The 19470-nt window shown below is 40.8% G+C and overlaps 1 protein-coding gene across 15 annotated transcripts in view; it reads left to right on the top strand.

The window, feature by feature from the left end:
• hspg2 (heparan sulfate proteoglycan 2) overlaps window positions 1-19470 on the top strand; it is a 121087-nt gene that overhangs the window by 78994 nt on the left and 22623 nt on the right. For 13 of the 15 annotated variants that reach the window (XM_036008544.1, XM_031290583.2, XM_036008547.1 and 10 more), the window contains 17 exons: window positions 23-253; window positions 1007-1120; window positions 1692-1819; window positions 2643-2729; window positions 2932-2990; window positions 5761-5925; window positions 6450-6560; window positions 7297-7397; window positions 8264-8444; window positions 10892-10951; window positions 13059-13181; window positions 13350-13502; window positions 15120-15280; window positions 15529-15606; window positions 17231-17366; window positions 18050-18201; window positions 18916-19060. In XM_036008544.1, coding sequence (XP_035864437.1) covers window positions 23-253; window positions 1007-1120; window positions 1692-1819; window positions 2643-2729; window positions 2932-2990; window positions 5761-5925; window positions 6450-6560; window positions 7297-7397; window positions 8264-8444; window positions 10892-10951; window positions 13059-13181; window positions 13350-13502; window positions 15120-15280; window positions 15529-15606; window positions 17231-17366; window positions 18050-18201; window positions 18916-19060 — 2185 coding nt within the window. The remainder of the gene's footprint in view (window positions 1-22; window positions 254-1006; window positions 1121-1691; window positions 1820-2642; window positions 2730-2931; window positions 2991-5760; window positions 5926-6449; window positions 6561-7296; window positions 7398-8263; window positions 8445-10891; window positions 10952-13058; window positions 13182-13349; window positions 13503-15119; window positions 15281-15528; window positions 15607-17230; window positions 17367-18049; window positions 18202-18915; window positions 19061-19470) is intronic. The other 2 variants (XM_031290585.2, XM_036008545.1) reach the window with 2 other exon arrangements.

Below are 19470 nucleotides of genomic sequence, written 5' to 3'. Positions count from 1 at the left end.
AGGCTTTCATTTTGTTTCACAGGAAAACTGGCATCGTCCTGATGGCATGCCCGCCACCCGAGAGCACCTGTTGATGGTTTTGGCTGATCTGGATGACATCCTGATTCGAGCGTCCTACTCCACTGAGATGCGCTCCTCCAGTATCTCTGATATCAACATGGAAGTCGCGGTGCCTAACTACAGCGGCCTGGCTCAGGCCCTCGAGGTGGAGCAGTGCCGCTGCCCACCTGCATACCAGGGACTCTCTTGCCAGGTAAATGATTCCATCTTTCTGAATTGTTGACTTCACTCACTGGAAGCAATACAGGCTAATTGTGCTTCCTTAAAATACTAACATAGACATATGCTGTGTCTCAAATCGCGCACTTCTGTATTTACACTTGCTATATTGAGAACATAGTGCGTTCACAATGGCTAAATGCAGTGCACTGTGAGTAACTGGATGCTGCACTCAAACCGGTTCAAATCCGACCCTTGGCCCTTTGCTGCATGTTGCTCCCCCCCCCACTCTCTCCCCTTTCCAGTCTTCAAGCTGTCCTGTCATTTAAAGGCCATAAAAGCTAAAAAAAAATAATGGAACGCTAGACACAACTCGCCTTCAATGGTCGGCATCTTTGCTATGGAGCGGAAGCTACGGGACCACCATCGTATTTTCAAACTTGTGAAAATGGCAGAAGAGAATGTGGTTGCGATTGAAACAACGAACACTGGACTATACAGATGTAATAACTAACACTATTCTGTTCAGATAGTGAGAAAACAAGCCTATATATATATTTTGTCGGGCGACAATATGTGGCTGGAATACTCTGCCTGGCTGCAGTTTACCATTAAAAAGAAGAAGAAAAAGAGTAATTTCTGATAAGTGTATAACGGCCCTGCGCGATTTGAGACAACACTACCCGGTTGAAATTTACACACTACACGAGTACATATTGTAAAGAGTGTTCTACAGTGTACTCACGGAAGTATCCGTATTGAGACAAACCTATAATGTCTCTTTAAGGACTGCGCCCCTGGATATACTCGCACTGGAGGAGGTTTATACCTGGGCCACTGTGAGCTCTGTGAATGCAATGGCCACTCTGACTTCTGCCACCCGGAGACTGGCATATGCACGGTACGTAGCACTAGATTAGCGTATGGCTGATGATGTTCTTGTTGTAGCTAGATCAGGGGTCTTTAATGTTTTTTAAGCCAAGGACCCTTTAACTAAAAGAGAGACAGAACTACTACATTTATTCTATAAAATGAAGTTGCATATTGAATAACATTTAAGGCAGCCTAAAACCTTTATACATACCTTTTTTTGCATAGAATACTAAGTTATTAAAATAGCCTAATAATTTATTGGCATGCTTTTATAAAGCATGTTTTAATGTTAAACATACATGTGGAACAGTGAATCCTTAGGATGAACTGTATCTGATGATGGCCTTAGTCACTACCTTACCTATAGGCCAGTAAGCCTATTATCACTGGGGATTTATATTTGCTAATAATATGTTAGATTTATGTTAAGACTTTAATTTTTTGAAAAAAACTAAAAAATTAAGTCTAATTTGGAGGCCCAATGCATTGACTCTGAAGAACCCCAAGGGTCCCAGACCCCATGTTGAAGATCCCCGGGCTAGATTTTAGCATCCCAACGAGAAGGGCACATCTCAAAACAGATCCATTTCTCCTTCCAGAGCTGCCTGCACAACACTCAGGGTGAGCTCTGTGAGCAGTGTGCCCCTGGCTTCTTTGGTGACCCCACTGCTGGCACTCCGGAGGACTGCCAGCCCTGCGCCTGCCCTCACACTGACCCAGACAACCAGTGAGTACTCAGACTTCACTTTCCACCTCCATTATTAGCTCCAGACAACTCTGTGTGCGGCTTGCTCTTGTTTATACAGCAAATTCTACTGTCTTGTAAGTTCTGGAGATTAATGTCTATTATACAACGAGTAGATCCGACCAGGCAATCTAATTGGTCAACTAGACTCTTAGAACGTGCTCAAATCCGCATGACAGCACACCCAGAGCCATTAGAGCACACCAGGCTACTCCGCCATTTCCATGTCATCTTTACAGAGTTGAATCAAAAACAGTTTTTGAAACATTTGTATTCATAAAATCAGGATCTACAGTGAAACACACAGAAACTCTCCAACATATTAATATAAAGTGATTCATCGGGTTAAATGACTCAATTCTTGTAAAAAAAAAAAAGTTAAAAACAGCCCACTACATGTGAGGGTGTGATTTAACGTCATGTTATTGGCTCGTGTAATATTGCTTAATTATTAACCTGTTCCTGCCAACTGACATGAAATATTACATATTCACCTTTTTCTACTGACATCATCAGATTTTGTTACTTTTATCAGGATTTTGTTGATCAGTCCTAGTAAAAAACTACAGTATGTTGGAGAAATCTTTCAGTAAAATGAGAAGGTTTCAGGCAGTGTTGCTTCCAGTGCCAATCCACTAGTTTTTTTCAAGTTTTTTATCAAGTGTCATATTTTGGTTCCTTTACCTTACTCTGCCTGCGTCCAAATATTCATAGCTGTGTCTAGAGAATGTGGTTCAGATGACATTGAACCTTGTTTCTGCTCAACAATGTATTTTCTTGTCTGTGTGTGTAACTCATGTAACAGGTTCTCACCCACCTGTGAGAGCCTTGGAAATGGAAACTACCAGTGTACTGCTTGTCAGCCTGGGTACACTGGCCAGTACTGTGAACGGTAGGATTACCAACACATTATCTTAAATTGGGTCAAAACAGTTACTAAGTTAAAGTATTTCAAGCAGTTCATTTTGATAAATTGCACGCACTTTCACAGTAGGACTAACTGCAACTTTCCATGATAAGTTCAAAAGCTGGATAGAACATTGCCATTGACTTCACTCAAGTTTTGTTTCTATGTCCATTTTTACCACCATCAGTTGTGCTTCTGGATACGTTGGCAACCCACAGGAGAGACAGAAGTGTCGCCCACATGATGGTAAGGCTACATTTCGCTTTAGTAGAAATATGACCGGACAGTGCTTATGTTCATGAAAATATGAAAAAGAAAAAAAATCAAGATTGTGCCTTTGTTTCCAAAATAAAATAAAATGCTTGTGCTTGAAATATTTACTATAGCACGCTAAAATCTAAAAAGACAAAAGCAAGGACTATATAGTAGGGGTGTATGATATATCGACTCAATATTGTTATCGCGATATCACGTTGCGCAATATTATATCGAAAGTGTCGCAATAAGTATGCAATATTTTTTATATTTATTTTTATTGTTTCTAATATGTCCTGTTCTGTAGACATGCTCTTTATTTATTGTTTTCATACTGTACAACCAGTAAAACATGTCCTGTTCTGTAGACATGGTCGTTATTTATTTATTCATGTTGTACCAGTCCAATATGACCGTCAGTTAGGGGTGCAAGATATATCGACTCAATATCGTTATCGCGATATCACGTTGCGCGATATTATACCGAAAGTCTCGCAATAATTAGGCGATATTCTGTTTGCGTTGCATCCCGCCCGACATGTACCCAAAGAGTATAGAAGCAACAAGAGGCGAAACTCGTTGTGTTGCATTCAGTCCAAGATGGCGGAGCTGCACTGCAAGCTGCAGCACAATGTTCTATTGAGTTTCACCTCTTGTTACGTCTATACTCTTTCATGCACCTCTCGAAAAATACACATCACTTGGTAGCGTTGTATTTCCCCCGACTCATTTCCTGGTTCTCCTTCTCCATAAACAACATGAAATCAAGGAGAGGGTTAACTTTTCCTGCTAAAGATTTCCCACCGTGGTCAGAAAGAACAGTGGAGACACTTTGTTTCTCTCACTATGACTCTAGAGTCGCTACTCACTCCGAAGAAAATCGCCGTCACTCTCTCACTTCTTCCTCGTTCTACCACACACACACACACACACACACACACACACATGCCGGCTCGACGCACACACCAGAGCACGTATAAACATCAGCTGCGTGGAGCCTCCGCAGAACCACAAATCAGTGAAGAAATAGACAGAGACAACAAAACGAAGCGAAAGAAAAGAAAGGACCTAAAGAGAGAGCGAAGGGTGCCAGTGGAGCAAAAGTAAACACAAAAGTAAGAAAATGAGACGACGAAATAACAGAGATTGAAAGGAAACTTTAGTGGCCAAAAGTAATGCCTCCTCGGTAGCCTGGAAATACTTTGGCTTTAAGCCAACAGATGTTGCATTGCATTGTTTTTTTATACTGTAGTGTATATACAACCAGTACAACATGTCCTGTTCTAGAGACATGCTCTTTATTTATTTATTTTATACTGTCCAACCAGTAAAACATGTCCAGTTCTGTAGACATGCTCTTTATTTATTTATTTTATACTGTCCAACCAGTAAAACATGTCCAGTTCTGTAGACATGCTCTTTATTTATTTATTTTATACTGTCCAAGCAGTAAAACATGTCCTGTTCTGTAGACCTGCTCTTTATTTATTTATTTTATACTGTCCAAGCAGTAAAACATGTCCTGTTCTGTAGACATGCTCTTTATTTATTTATTTTATACTGTCCAACCAGTAAAACATGTCCAGTTCTGTAGACATGCTCTTTATTTATTTATTTTATACTGTCCAACCAGTAAAACATGTCCTGTTCTGTAGACATGCTCTTTATTTATTTATTTTATACTGTCCAAGCAGTAAAACATGTCCTGTTCTGTAGACACATGTTGGACCAGTCCAATATGACCATCAGTTGAAATAAACCTTGTGTTGTAAGAAAACTTGTTTTATTTGTTATAAATCTATTTTGATGCGTTTTCCCATAACTTTGTTAATTTTACATATGTTTAAAAAATATCGAAATTAATATCGATATCGCAATATTCATTATCGATATCGCAATATCACATTTTTTCAATATCGTGCACCCCTACCATCAGTTGAAATAAACCTTGTGTTGTAAGAAAACTTGTTTTATTTGTTATGAATCTATTTTGATGTGTTTTCCCATCATTATTTTTAATTTTACATGTGTTTAAAAATATTTTTTATTTAATTAATATCAATATCGCAATATTCATAATCAATATCGCAATATCACCTTTTGTCAATATCGTGCAACCCTGCTGTATAGGAAGCAAATTTGCATTTTCTAGGATGGCGAAGGCACAACCCGCCCTATTTTGCTTCTGATTGGCTTTGTTGCCTTCGTTGGTTGGATTGGTTAGGTTTCAGGCATGAGGAATGGAATTGATTATGGGATTAGAGTTAGGGTAAGAATAGCAGGATAAGCCAATGAGACGCAGAGCGGGACATGCCTCCACCGTCTTAGGAAACGCACGTTCGCCTCCATTGAAGTCACTGCAGTCGGCCAAGAGATAGTCCAGCACATAACCCCCGTAGAACCACAACTTCATTTTTACACTTGAGCATGTAGTTGGATTTTGTCACCAGGCCAGGCTAGCTGTTTCACCCCGTTTCAAGTCTTCATGCTAAGCTAAGTAAACTGTCAGCTAGCTGTAGCTTCATATTTAACAGACAGATATGAGAGTGATGTCAATTTTAGGACTGTAAAGGTTAACAAGTTTGGCTAAAAACACAAGTCGCCATTGGATGGTGTCCATCCAGTTTTACTTAGCGAGACAGAAATAAGAAGTCTAGTTACTGCCTGAGCTCATTTGTTGAAAAACCACTCTGATGCCGCTTGTTTTGATGTTCTCAGAGAGTATTCCTGATGACTTTGTTATGACCTTTGCACTTTGCAGTTGCAGCCTCGCTGGTGGTGAAAGTTTATCCAGAGAGGGTCGTGTCCTCCCTGGGTAGCCCTGTCACTCTCCGGTGCCAGGTGTCTGGCTCTCCTCCGCACTATTTCTACTGGTCCAGAGAGGATGGACGACCCGTCTCCAGCGGTGCTGACAGACGCAGACAAGGTACGACACACACTTCAAAACTAAAAAAAATTAATCTCTATATGGTATGAAACATAGTGGCTCATGTCTTTTAGTTTGTAGTTATGTGATTGGCTGTAGCTTTTGCCACTATTTACTTGGAGTTTTGATTTGCTAAAGGCCTCTTAGTTTTCTCATCCTGATGGTGGAACCATCAGATGTGTGACTAGAGTGTGGCCTATATGACATCAGTGCATGTGTCTGACTTTGATTGTTAATGTTGAAGAAGGCCCTTAAGGGCCAAAACGTCATCAGAGAAATGATATTGAAGCCAGAGTGTGCAACACTTTTTTTCTTACTTTCACAGCACACACTTCAAACACATGGCCACAACTAGTGTGGGATGGATGGACGTAATAATATCATGTAGATCCAAGCATTTACTAATAACTTAATAATGCACTCTTTCTTTTGGGTTTGAATCCCAACAAAATGCATATAATAAATAAGCATATAGGGCAGTGTTATGTGCGAATACAACACCTGTTGCTCATCTGTGTGTGCAGGAGCAGAGCTGTACTTCTCCAGTGTCCAGCTGGGCGATGCAGGCGTCTACATCTGTACCTGCAGAGACCAGCGCAGCACCAACAGGAGCCGTGCGGAAATTGTTGTCACAAGTGTGTATGGTCTCACTGCCATATTAGCAATTGTTTTTTTCCCCTCGTGGTGCTCATTGCGGCACACTCCGTGGTTTAATTCAATTCAATTCAATTCAATTCAATTTTATTCATAGCATCAAATCATAACAAGAGTTATCTCAGGACACTTTACAGATAGAATAGGACTAGACCATACTCTATAATTTACAAAGACCCAACAATTCCAGTAATTCCCCCAAGAGCAAGCATTTAGTGCGACAGTAGCGCACTAAAGGCTGTTGTTTAACACAGATTATTGAACACCTCATTCTTCAATACAGTTGACTCTGGTGTGGTGCATTCTTGGCATTTGGAGTTTTGAAGGTGCTGTAAGCATACTGTAACCAAGCTTGCAAAAAATAAAAATAAAATATGTATTCATTTAAAGTAAATTTGAAATAGTTATTTGTCATACCACTTATTATTGAATTTATTGAAATTACTTGTATCTGATGTTGAGCAGACTGGGTTTGATAGATTTTGGCAGCATTTGCTGCAGTTTGTCAGCTTTAAATGTACATTCCACATCTACCTTCATGGATGAGGAAAAGGCAGCAAAAATAACAGAAAGTACAAAGATGTTTTGCTGCTGTTATGCCAACATACAAACAGCCGGTTATTAGAATATTGTTTGCTTTCATTTAGTAATTTGCGATACGCTACCTGTATTTATGAGCAATCAGTATAAAATAATTGTGTCTCTGCATTTGACCAGGTGTCCCATCCAAAGCCATTGAGGTGACGGTCGAGGAGCCCAAAGCCCAAACTGTCAGGGTGGGGTCTACTGTCAGCTTCATCTGTACTGCAAAGAGCAAGGTAGGCTTTACCAGAAATATCTGTACATTTAAAGGAGTAGTTCAACATGTTGGGAAATACTCTTATTTACTTTCTTGCCGAGAGTTAGATGAGAAGATTAATACTACTATGAAGCTAGAACCAGCAGCTGGTTAGCTTAGCTTAGCATAAACACTAGAAACAGGGGGAAACTGCTAGCTTGGCTCTGTCTCAAAGGTAAAAATCTTCCATCTATCAGCTCCTCTAACTAAAACTCCCTGTTGGTTGCCTGGCTGCTTCTCGGTGATGAAAAGACTCGGCATAACCCGCCCTGTAAAACCACAAGTTGTTGTTTTTACACTTCCATTTTTGTACAGATTATAACAAACATCATATAACGTGTTAATTAGGAGCTTTAGAGCTGCTGGAAGGCATTTTTTTTTTTTATTCTTGGACAGTGCAAAGCCAGTTGTTTCCCCCTGTTTCCAGTCTTTATGCTAAGGTAAGCTAAGCTAAGCTAATCGTCTGCTGGCTCTAGCTTCATATTTAGCATACAGACATGAGAGAGGTACTGTATTGATCTTCTCAGCAAGAAAGCGAATGAAAAAAATAAATGCCAAACTGTTTTTTTTACATATGTTTTAACTTTGTGCTGTCTTACTATATTTTTCATTATTTTAAAACTCTAAAACTATGGTCCAGTCCAATGAAGTGTATGTATAATAGAAAACACATTTTGGTAGTGTCGGTGCATGTTGCTACGATGCTGTAAGCACATACAGCAGAACATTTAGCCCATATTAAATAGTTGGTCTGGTTCAGCCGAACAACAAGAGGATTTTTCTCCCATGTTTGAGATTGCACGCATCTTGTGATTTGTGTGTGTTTATGCGCTCCCCTCTCCACAGTCACCAGCCTACACCCTGGTGTGGACACGGATGGGCAACGGGAAGCTGCCCAGCCGGGCCATGGACTTTAACGGCATCCTGACAATTCAGAACGTCCAGCCCGAGGACGCAGGCGTCTACGTTTGCACGGGCTCCAACATGTTTGCCATGGATGAGGGCAATGCCATCCTCTACGTGCCAGGTTCGTGATCCTCGGCACCGCATTCCATTACCCATCACCCCCTGCTACCCTACCAGCTCTGGCTCCCGTAGTTTCCCTCCCCCCTAAACGTCAGTCTCCCTCCAGCTTGCGATGGTGCATGCTTCTCTGTTTCACTGAATCTGTCATCATGCACTATAAACACTCAGCTCTGGGTTAACAGCATAATAAGCTTGCGTTTCTAACTCCCTATGCTTTTGCCTTCTACTCTCAGATATCAACATAAAAGCTGTCTTTTTTTATCATACTGCCAATCCTCTTCTTACTTGCCTTTTTTAACTCGCTGTCTTGTATGTCTGATCCGTGGATTTTTCCTAGACTTTATATGAAGAAATACAGCTTGTGGGTTTGGTTAAAAACTAAAGTACAAATTTTCCAGATAACATATGGGGTCAAGTACGCAGTTTTAGGTTTAACTAATGGGCACTCCAAGTCATGACACATCCACTACACTTAGGCCAAATGAGCACTCTTTTCGGATCAATGATTCGTGGGTACTGTAATGCTTTCCGCCAACACTCTACTGAGGCTACTGCAGATTTTTCTTTCCTCTTCAAATTTTTTTCACATGGGTTGAATTAATCGGTGGTGGTTTAGTTGCTTCTTGATTTCTGGTAGAGTTGCTGGTTTCTGCTGTGAGAGGTTTCACTAGCAGGGTGCTGGATTCTGGTGTCTTGAACTTTGGGCTCCTGGGGCCACTTCCTGCCTGAGCTGTAGTGTATAATGATGAGGAGGAATGTGGATGCCACCATTGGTGCTTAGTGACTCTGCGACTGACATTCAAAGAGGACTCCAGTGTATCTGGAAGAGAGGTGAAGTAGGAAGAAGCCCACACCCCTGATTTCTTTGTGTTGTTCCACTCCATACGGTATTATTGTCTGCTGAATGAACATAGAGTAATGGTGCTATTAGCCATGCAGTTGGTTGAATTCCCTCTCTAAACGTGCTGTTATACTGCTGTAATTTCACTCCTTCATTCCTTTAGTGTCGGCAAAAGTCTGTCCTGTTTGTACCTATTGTTACGTGTCAGATTTTGTTGGTAAAATATTTAAGATCTGACTTGAATTGCAAAAGAAAAGGGAAGAAATCATGTTTTTTTTATTCTAAATTTGTCAATAATCATCTTCAATTGTATATCATGATCTTTTTATTTACATCCTGTCAGTGTTGTTGGCACATTTTATTTTTTGACTGAAAGATGTTATCTTGAAATGTTTCCATGAAATCAAATATATCAGATGAATTGAATTTAATGAATTTTTCTTTTGGGATTTTTAATTTTTTTTCCAAGAGTAGTGGCCATGTGAATGCCATTACCTTGTACGATGTGTTTTTACAGTCAAGCGATTTGTGTTTGTGTGTTGTTTTTTTATAAGAACATATTTTTATATATATCTGAGAATATCTTACACTTCAATTACATTTCACATTTAAAATACATTTAAAAAAATTTTTTTACATTTCATCTTCATTGCTTTACAATGACTGCATTAGCTTCATTTGTTCCTTCATGACTCAAAGGCTATATGATGGCAAATATATCCAAAGGTGCTTCTGTAAAGATTTGTACTCATTTTTTTTTAAACATTTCTTTTTGAAGATGTAATGTCACATTGTAATGTATTTATCTGAACTGTGAAAAAAAAATTGTAAAAAAAGAGAAAATTGATTAAAATAATTGATCCAAGTGATTTGCTAATTCATGGATGGGGCCCATTTACATATATTACAGTGATTAATTTAGGATAACCACAAGCTGTATGTTGGCTTTTTTTAACAGCTGAAATGAAACTAGGCTCTCGATGTTTTAAAACTGCTTCCTGCTACTAATCTGCATGCCTATTTGTGGCAACTCTGCATAACTCCATCTCTCCTTGTGCTGCTGCACAGTTCTCATAGTCATTATCTCTGATTGTACATGTGTGCAGTATGTGTGTTGTGTATCTTGATTTTGAATTTACAGCATAAGTAGCATTGTGAAGCGTCTTTGTTTTTGGTTGGTGTAGAGTGTGAGATAAGCATGAACAGTTAACATTCAAATGGACATTCTTACCAACATACTTCAATTCACGCTGTTCTTCATTTTCTCAATAAATATACCAAGTAAGTGTGAAAATTGAATGCACATAGCTTTGAACCAAATGGCACCGACCATCATGATAAAAAACGTCAGGTAGGAAAATGAATCATCAGCTCAAATGGTTAAAAAAAAAAAATAGTTCTTGATGTCAAGTTGGTGCCAGTTTAATTCAAGTTCATGATTTTTTTTAGCATGTTTGCATTGATGTTTTGTGGAATCAATTGGACAAAACCACAGCGGCCTACATTTGGAGATGGATAAGTGTCTCCGGGGGAGATGGGAGGTAAACTGCTGCTACCTTGAAACCTGATCTGTCAGTTTACCTGTCCCCTTCCTCCCACAACTCCAGAGGCCTCACAGACTCAGATGTTTTACACAGCCTATGAAATGTTTGAAGGACACGGAAAGAGTAAGTCCGCATGGGCATGGTTTCCTCTCTGCCGGGCTCCCTGGACGGACCCGCCTCTCCCCTCTCTGTGTCATGCATGCACTCTTCTTCCTCAGCATGGATATGCTGGTGGCCTTGTAGCGCCCATGTACAATCAATCAAGCAGCATCTGCAGAAACTCTCTCCAAACATGACGGCCCAGGGCGTTTGTTGTCTTATGCTCTTCATGAACAAGAGTCTTTAGTTCAACTTGGATCTAAAGATGGCTATTTGTTTCCAGTATATCTAAGTTATTGAGTTGTTGTCGAAGCTTGGATTGTACATGAGCATTACTGGCTCCTACATGGCTCTTTGGGTTTATTGGGGTCCATCACTGCAGGAAAAAGTGCATGTTCATTCTAAGGGCAACTCCTCATGAATGTTGAGTCAAGTTTCCATCACTGAAAAAAGATTACAGTCAGTGATGTACAGTGGCTATAGGCCATACTGTAAAAATAGAAAATATTTTTTTCAAATGCACTTCAGAACTGGTATCGTAGATGACAAACCTGTTATAACTCAAAAGAAATGATAATTAATAGGACAATGTAGGAAAATGTCCCTCTAAACATATTCAATATAATAAAGTCTATTATATGAATTTATGTTTAATTATAAAAAAAATTAAAATATGATGAAATAACAAAATCTCTAAGTTAATTGGATTACATTACTAAGCAAATTGCTGTATAATCAGGTTTAATGAAAGGGGACATTTGTTGCATCTTAAATTATTTACATTATCAGGAGCTAGATGCTTACTTACAATGTCTCCACATTCAGAGACAAGAGTAGCCCTTCTTCTTTCTCTTCGTACTGTTCTCTTTCCTTTTCCTCCTCAGGAAACATACTATACTGAAAAGTAGCTGTCATCTGGGCTTCAAACATCATACTGTGCTTAATACATCCCATCACAACCTCATTACATCATAGCTGAATGTGGGTGGCAGACTTGTGTCCAGTATGAGAGGCCTAGTTTCAGTGCGTCAAACAGATGGAAGCGGACTTAAAATAACAGTTAATGTGATATTATTAGATGGAAGGCAAACTGTATTGCGTATGTTATTAAGAAGTTACAGATTGCATACATCGAAAGTATATAAGGTTTAGTTTTACTTTCCAGATTTAGAGATATTTGTCTTTACTGCCTTCCCAGAGGATGAATCCAATGACTTTGGTGATCCCCTGACTTTTCATTTAGAGCCACCCGCAGGTCAAAGTTTTCACTTAAGTTGTGAAATATCTCAACTTCTTCAAGATGGATTGGCACTACATTTTGTAGAGACGTCCATGGTCCCCAGAAGATGAATCCTTATTACTTTGATGACTTTTTCTCTAGCGCCACATTTGTGGTTTGAAGTGAAATTTCTTGACAACTACTGGACGTTGATAGGTAGGTCTTGAGTTATCGGTTAGCCTCCACCCCAATACAATGGGATTTAAATTGTGCTGCTAAAAATGTATACCCACAATCAAATCAGTTATCATTCTTAAATGTCACTCGTGTGTTCAGTGTAGACTTTAGGCCGCCATGTGTCCCACACTGGACGATATAACTTCCCTCCGCCCTGGAGTATTGGTGTCACTAAGGTCAGAGAGTCAAAGCTTGGCCCAGGCTCGCACAGTCCCAGAGGTTTTCAGTGTGCTTAGATAGCCTCATACTCCTCCCTCCCTACTGAAAGAGGCCTTTCTTTTGCTCTGTCACCCTGGGATCATACGGGATTGAATACGAAGTCTAGCAGCCAGCCAAACTGGCGCAGGCAGCAGTATGTCCTGAGGCCATGCCAATGCCTGCCTGCCACTTCTCATCTGTTTGGTCTGCTCTGAAGATCGAGACTGCCAAGGGTGAGGGTGAGGGCACGGGCAGAGGCCTCTCTCAGTCTGATCAATTCATTATAATTAAAAGCATTCCCACAGCTTAATGTAATGCCCAAGCAGTGGTTGTAGACTCCTGACAAGGTTTTATATTCCACTTCACCACCACACCAGTAGAGCAGTCTTCTTTCTCACTCTTTATTTCTCCACATGCCTCTGGGAAGTTTCTATCTCCGGTTTGAGCTGTGTTTGACTGGTGTGTCTCCTTCCGTAGCTGCAGAGGGTGCCGTGCCTGTGGCCACCGTCACTCCCTCAGTGCTGAATGTCCAGCAGGGCCAGCGGGCAGAGTTCCGCTGCACAGTGACTGGGAACCCAACCGCTGCTATTGAATGGAAAGGTATGGCCAGTTAGTTCTCCACTTTTGCAGTGTTTGGTGCAGGCCTTATTGAGTTATATTCAAAGTAATTTGAGTGGAAATGTTGTTTTCTGTTGGATGTTTACACAAATTCACCTCAGGTCACAGTTCTTAACCCTGCAGCCCTCAGTGACTGTGTGATTGTTGCAGGGGGTCCAGGGAACAGAATGAGTCCCAGAGCTGTGGTACGAGGTGGCATACTGACCTTCACAGCAGTGGACCCAGCTGATGAGGGAGAGTACACCTGCAAGGCCCTGAACACTCATGGGGAGCACATAGTGCGGGTTTCCCTCTACGTCCAAAGTATGCTTCGTGTTTGTGTGTGTGTGTGTGTGTGTGTGTGTGTGTGTGTGGGGACATGTACATTGTGGGGACTTGCCTCCCTTTTGGGGACAAAATGTCCCCATAATGTAAATATTTAGATGTTATGATTGAGATTTGTTTAAGGTTAATATAAAGATAATTTTTGGGGTTAGGCATGTAGTGGTTAATGTTAGATAGGTTGGGTAAAGTCTCCAGGGAGTCCTTGTAAGTCAATGCAATGTCCCCTTAAAGGAACACACCGACTTATTGGGACTTTAGCTTATTCACCGTATCCCCCAGAGTTAGATAAGTCCATACATACCCTTCTCATCTCCGTGCGTGTCGTAACTCTGGCTGGCGCACCCACCGCTAGCCTAGCTTAGCACAGATCCTGGAGGCAACCTGCTCCAACTAGCCTACTGCTCCCAATAAGTGACAAAATAACGCCAACATTTTCCTATTTACATGTTGTGATTTGTATAGTCACAGTGTGTACAAATAACAAGGTCACATGAGACACAGCCATCTTCTAACCGTATACAAACTGGGAACTATATTCTCAGAAGGCGAAGCACTGCTACTTCTGCTACTTGGGCGGAGTGATTAGCACAACACCTGAAAAGCACCGGATGAGGTTAACTGCTTTCTTTATCTTACGATTATCAGGCAACTTTTGAAAAAAGAAATAACGTGAAGAGTTTAGTTCATAGTGGCTAATGTTGGCTAAATCTGGAGAGATTTATTGACTTCACGGTTTTTACTACTAGTTCTACTGTAATGGCCTGGACACACCTAATAAATAATCGGCCGTTGGACAGTCTGGCAAGGTCAGTCTGGCAAGGTCAGTGACTTGAGTCTGTTCGGTGTGTTCCGTGCCGTCGTCCGTCCGAGGGGCCGTCGTCCTTCATTTTGGCCGATTTGACATGTATAATCGGCGGGGCAGGCACTGCCGGCAGTCGGACTCAAATGACCCATCTGATTGGTAGAGTGCTAACCTGGAAACGGGGAGCGGAATGAGCGTGACTAGAGCCTCTCAAAATCTGACGAAAATCTTTTAAACTGACCTTTGTTGATCTGAAATGAAGACAGATTCAGCAACTGCATGGCCTATTTCTCGCTTAAAATGTTTTCAGAAACACGTTTCAGTGAACTATTTTAGTACAATATGAGATTGTATTCTGAACAAGCCGCCATGACAGTCTGTCTTTGAATTTCCGGAGAAACAAGACCCACGTGACGCGTTTGTCCAATCAGCGGCCGGTTTTCATTTTTGGGCGACAATACAAATTAGCGCCGCCTGCTGTTATGGAGACGTATTACGTCTCGTCACTTTGGTGTGTGCCGAGGCACTTTTTTGACCAATTTGGAGAGACTGATCAGCCCAACTGCCTTTTCTGCTGACGTTTGGCCGTCAGCTCTGTGTGTCTGGGCCTTTACACTACATTTTAGTCACAGGTACACGTTTCAATGGTTTTATTACATAAGAAAAGTTCATGTTTATCACAAAAGTAAAACAGTTAACAACTGAATTGGGGACTGTCAAGCACAATAAGTGTGGGTGGTTGTGGTGAGTATATTTTGTCTTTTTAAATGATCATAATTTATTTTTTTGGTCAGAGTCCAACCCAAGTGGCCTAGGCACCCAGCCCCAAGTCCAAGTCAGTCCCCAAAGAATTGAAGCCCACGAAGGCGACAACGTGAGGTTGTACTGCCGAGCAACAGGCGTGCCCACCCCTAAGCTCACCTGGCTGAAAAATGGAGGACAAATCCCTCCACAGGTGAGACACCTCCTGCTGCCTCAGTGCCTTGACGATGACTTTAACATGGATTGATTACTCTATTTACATTCTGCTGTGCTGTGTCTCTATCTTGCACTTCAAGGTGTGTCCGGTGCCGATGGAATTTCATCATACTGTGTCAGTTTTTAATGACTTGTTGCACATTTTAACCATTTACCTTTATTTTTCCCTCTGTTTGTCTCCTCCTTTTTTTTTTTTGATCCCACCCTGTTCTGACGTTTGCTCAGGCCATTCCCTCTCACGGTTTCCATCAGTTTAAAAGCAACAGTCTCGATGTGTTACAGAGACGTATTGAGGAGCTGCAGGTCTGTCCATCTGTCCGCTGTCTGTCTGTCCTGTCTCGTAGTCCACAACCATTGTCCTCTACTGACCTCGTCTTCACATTGTCCACTAAGTGCATGATCAAACTTGTCCTTGATTCACACTTTGTAATCCCCGTTAATTCACCACAGCTGCTCACTAAGTCCATTTAGAGCTGATGCCAAATACATATAAAAAAAAATTAACCAGCTGGGTCTGGCTGATTTCTTAGTGTATTTGCACGCAGTACATGTTTTTACGTTGCGTTTTATTAATACAAGTGCTCCATAGTCTTTTTGTTTTGTACTGTCCACATCATACCATCCCTGACTTGTTTGGGCTCTCATCACTCAGTTGATCCTCATCATTCCATTGCGTGTATTAACAGGACTAAGTATACAGGAGGTACTGTAGGTATTTCAGACATATTTTGCTCCGTGCCAGGCGCAGCCCTCTGCCCCCCTACCCAAGGGGGTATTGTGTTTGTCTGGTTTTCTGCGCAGCCCTTGACGAGGGCTTTGGGGCCTGTTTAGTTCTGCCTCAGAGAGCCACTGCGTTGTGTCAGCCTTTCCCAGGGGGAGCTGGGCTCTGCCGTGCGACCACGCAGAAATTCTGTATGCTCTAGCAAACGGCTTGCTTTGAAAACTCCTCAATGGGTTCAGACACACATTGAGCCCGGGCCCGCCTTAGCCACTGCTCGGTTTAGCCTCCCTCGCGGTTGAATGGGCCGGAGCTAAGCAGCTTTGTCCATGGATGCCCCAACACCCCCCGGATACAGTAATCCCTCCCCAGACCCTCCCCCCTGATTCCCCTCCCATCTGAGGTGTTTCCAAACTTTATGAAAGCTCATTTTCAGCCTTGCTGGGCCTCTGACTGCCATGTGGAGTAGTGTACAAACAAGTTGCGTTGTTGATTGCTCGTGAGCCAGACAGTCATGGGAGTTCTTAAAAATGAGTGTTGAAATGAATGCAGGCTTTTGGTTTTTACTCGATATTTGATGGTGAACTACTAGCACTGGCTAGTGATTATTCTCAGACTTTGGACTGCTTTGTAATGCTTATTAAGTAACCGCTGTCTCAAATCAATGTGTCACAAACTGTCAATTCTAACTTCTAATTTGTTTCATACTCTGAATCAATCAACGTCAATCATCAATCATTAATCTTGTTTTAGAATAAAGATTATTTTGTCATCACGAATCATGGTATATTAACAAATTATAACCCCACCAATCATTGTAGAAATGTTGGCACTACTTTGTGCACAGTTTCATGTACAAAACAGTGTCGTAGAAATCATGAATCAAAATCCATTTACAGAGAGACTGAACTGTAGCAATAACAGCTCTTGTCTTGTCTTAAAGATCTACGCTGTAGTGTAGTGCTTTTGTGTCGCTATTAGTAATGTCATAATGTCAGCATTGTCACATTTGTGTTGTTTCAAGCGACATGACAGGTAAGTGATGTGCTTTGTCTTCAGTATATGAGTTATGTGTGTTTTTATGGTGTAAATATTAGTAAAATCATATCTTTGAAATGTAATGCACAGTGCTGTATATCATGGCAGCCATAAGGCGGTGTAAGTGAGATGGGTGTCTAATCTAGTCTCTTATTGGTGTGTCCTCTCCAGGCCCGCATGGACCGCACCGACATCGGTACTCTGCTCATCCCCAACATCCAGATGTCCGACTCAGGCACTTACATGTGTGTTGGTAGCAACAGCATTGGCTCAAATAGTGCTCCCATTAAAGTCTCTGTGATCAAAGGTGAGTTGTCTTAGTAGTCAAACAGAATCAAACCCATAACCCTCCCCCTCCACCCTATTCACCTTATCTACCAATATCCCCACCCCACCCCCCTCACAGCATCTGAGAAACACAGTAGGGCAAACAGTGGTTTCATTGTAATCGTGTCAGTCAACATAATAAAAAATAAATAAAAAAATTCAAAAGCACATTTATGTTAAAAATGGAAAGGAATAGACCAATCAGGTGGAGAAATACAGGACCAAGAGGGGGAATTACATTTCCTTTATCACAGGTCCCTAACACAACTGTACGACAACATATTGGCTTGATTTCTCATTACTTTGAATCAGGATATGTATGTGTGTATGTATATGAATGTATGTATATATATATATATATATATATATTTTTTTTTTAGTAATATATGTATTTCAATTACTTGGTTATGTTCTACTTTTAATTTTCTTTTACCCACTTTGTCATCATTGTCCATTTTGTGTATCTTGTCTTGGTTTTCTTATAGCCATATGTTGAAGGCTATTTGATGTTTTTCTTTTCTTCTGTAAAAAAAAATCAACAATAAAACTACTGATTACATAAAAACAGAAAGGAATACAAAACAAGTATCGAAAGCCCTTTCATCAACCGTGAATAACTTTGCATCCAAAAAACAAAAATCTGTACCATTTGTATTTGTGCAGCGGACCATATCTCCTCAGTGGTCAGCATCCAGCCATCTATAGCTGATGTCCAGGAGGGCCAGAGTCTGGAGCTCAACTGTTTTGCCCCTGGAAATCCTCCTCCCCAAGTCACCTGGACGAAAGCCGGTGGACAGCTCTCCTCCAACCACCGGGTAATCACACAACGATGCAAAAATGGAAAGTGCATCACTGTGCCCACATTTGATTAGATATGTCTTACATGCTGGTAAAGGTAATGGATGTCTACATCTTTGAATGTGATGCAGCAGAAACATACTTTCCAAACCCATCTTTAATGTGGTTATTTGGGTCAGAATCACTGCAGTGCACAGCACTGACATTACAGTTATGAAGAAGTAAACACATCCATCTAGATTCTATAGCCCAATGTGTAGTTTGAGTTCTTCTGTACATGTACAGTAAACTGATTTGGGCAAACTAACTCTTAGTAAAAATGATAGATAGATAGATAGATAGATAGATAGATACAGACACACACACACACACACACACACATACATACATACATACATACATACATACTGTACATACAGTACATACATACATACAAACAAAGACAGACAGACAGACAGATAGATAGATATACTGTATATATATATATATATATAGAGAGAGAGAGAGAGAGAGAGAGAACTTTATTAATCCTAGCAGAAATAGTTATTGTTGCAGCAGCTTAGAACACTTAAGACAAGATAAAAAGCAAAGAAAGATACATATTTCTATTATTTGCCGGTAGTAGTAGCATTAGAAGTGGGCGAAGTATTAATTCCTCAGAAGTAAAATGATGATGAGTTTTCTTGTAAGCTGAAAAAGAGGTGACTCCATTCCTTGTTTGCTGTGTGCAGGTTCTGGGCAGTCAGCTTCGTATCCAGTCAGCCACTCCAGAGGATTCAGGGGAGTATATCTGTCGGGTGCAGGGCAACCCTGGGAGCTCAGGATCTCATGTCTACCAGGCCTCTGTCTCTGTGTCTGTCACTTCATCTTCTTCACGTAAGTTAGTCAACGCTATAGGCCTCATACAGGTGGTATGTTGACTGTCTTGCTTGGAAGACAGAAAAAACTTTTTTCAGATGTCCCTACTGTACTACACTGTGCTTGACCCCTACACCCCAATAATCAAAACTGGCCAGGATAATAAAGTTAAAGAGTTCAAATGCTGTGGCAAGCAAATATTTGTTGTAAAGATGTGCATAATTCCTCATAAAAAACATCCCGAAAGACGTGTAATGTTTTACATCTGCAGAAAGTTTTGAACAATACAGCAGATGAATTAATTAATATATATATATAATTAATACTATTTACATAAATAAAGACATTTGCATGCAGAAAAGGCACAACTTGTTGCAGAAAAATTCACCGGAATGCATGAAATTAAGCGTTTGATGCTCAACATTTCC

The sequence above is a fragment of the Sander lucioperca genome, chromosome 12 (genome assembly GCF_008315115.2).
Source record: "Sander lucioperca isolate FBNREF2018 chromosome 12, SLUC_FBN_1.2, whole genome shotgun sequence".
Taxonomy (NCBI): Eukaryota; Metazoa; Chordata; class Actinopteri; order Perciformes; family Percidae; genus Sander; species Sander lucioperca.
The sequence above is the reverse complement of the archived record's forward strand: the minus strand, read 5'-3'. Positions and strand labels throughout refer to the sequence as shown.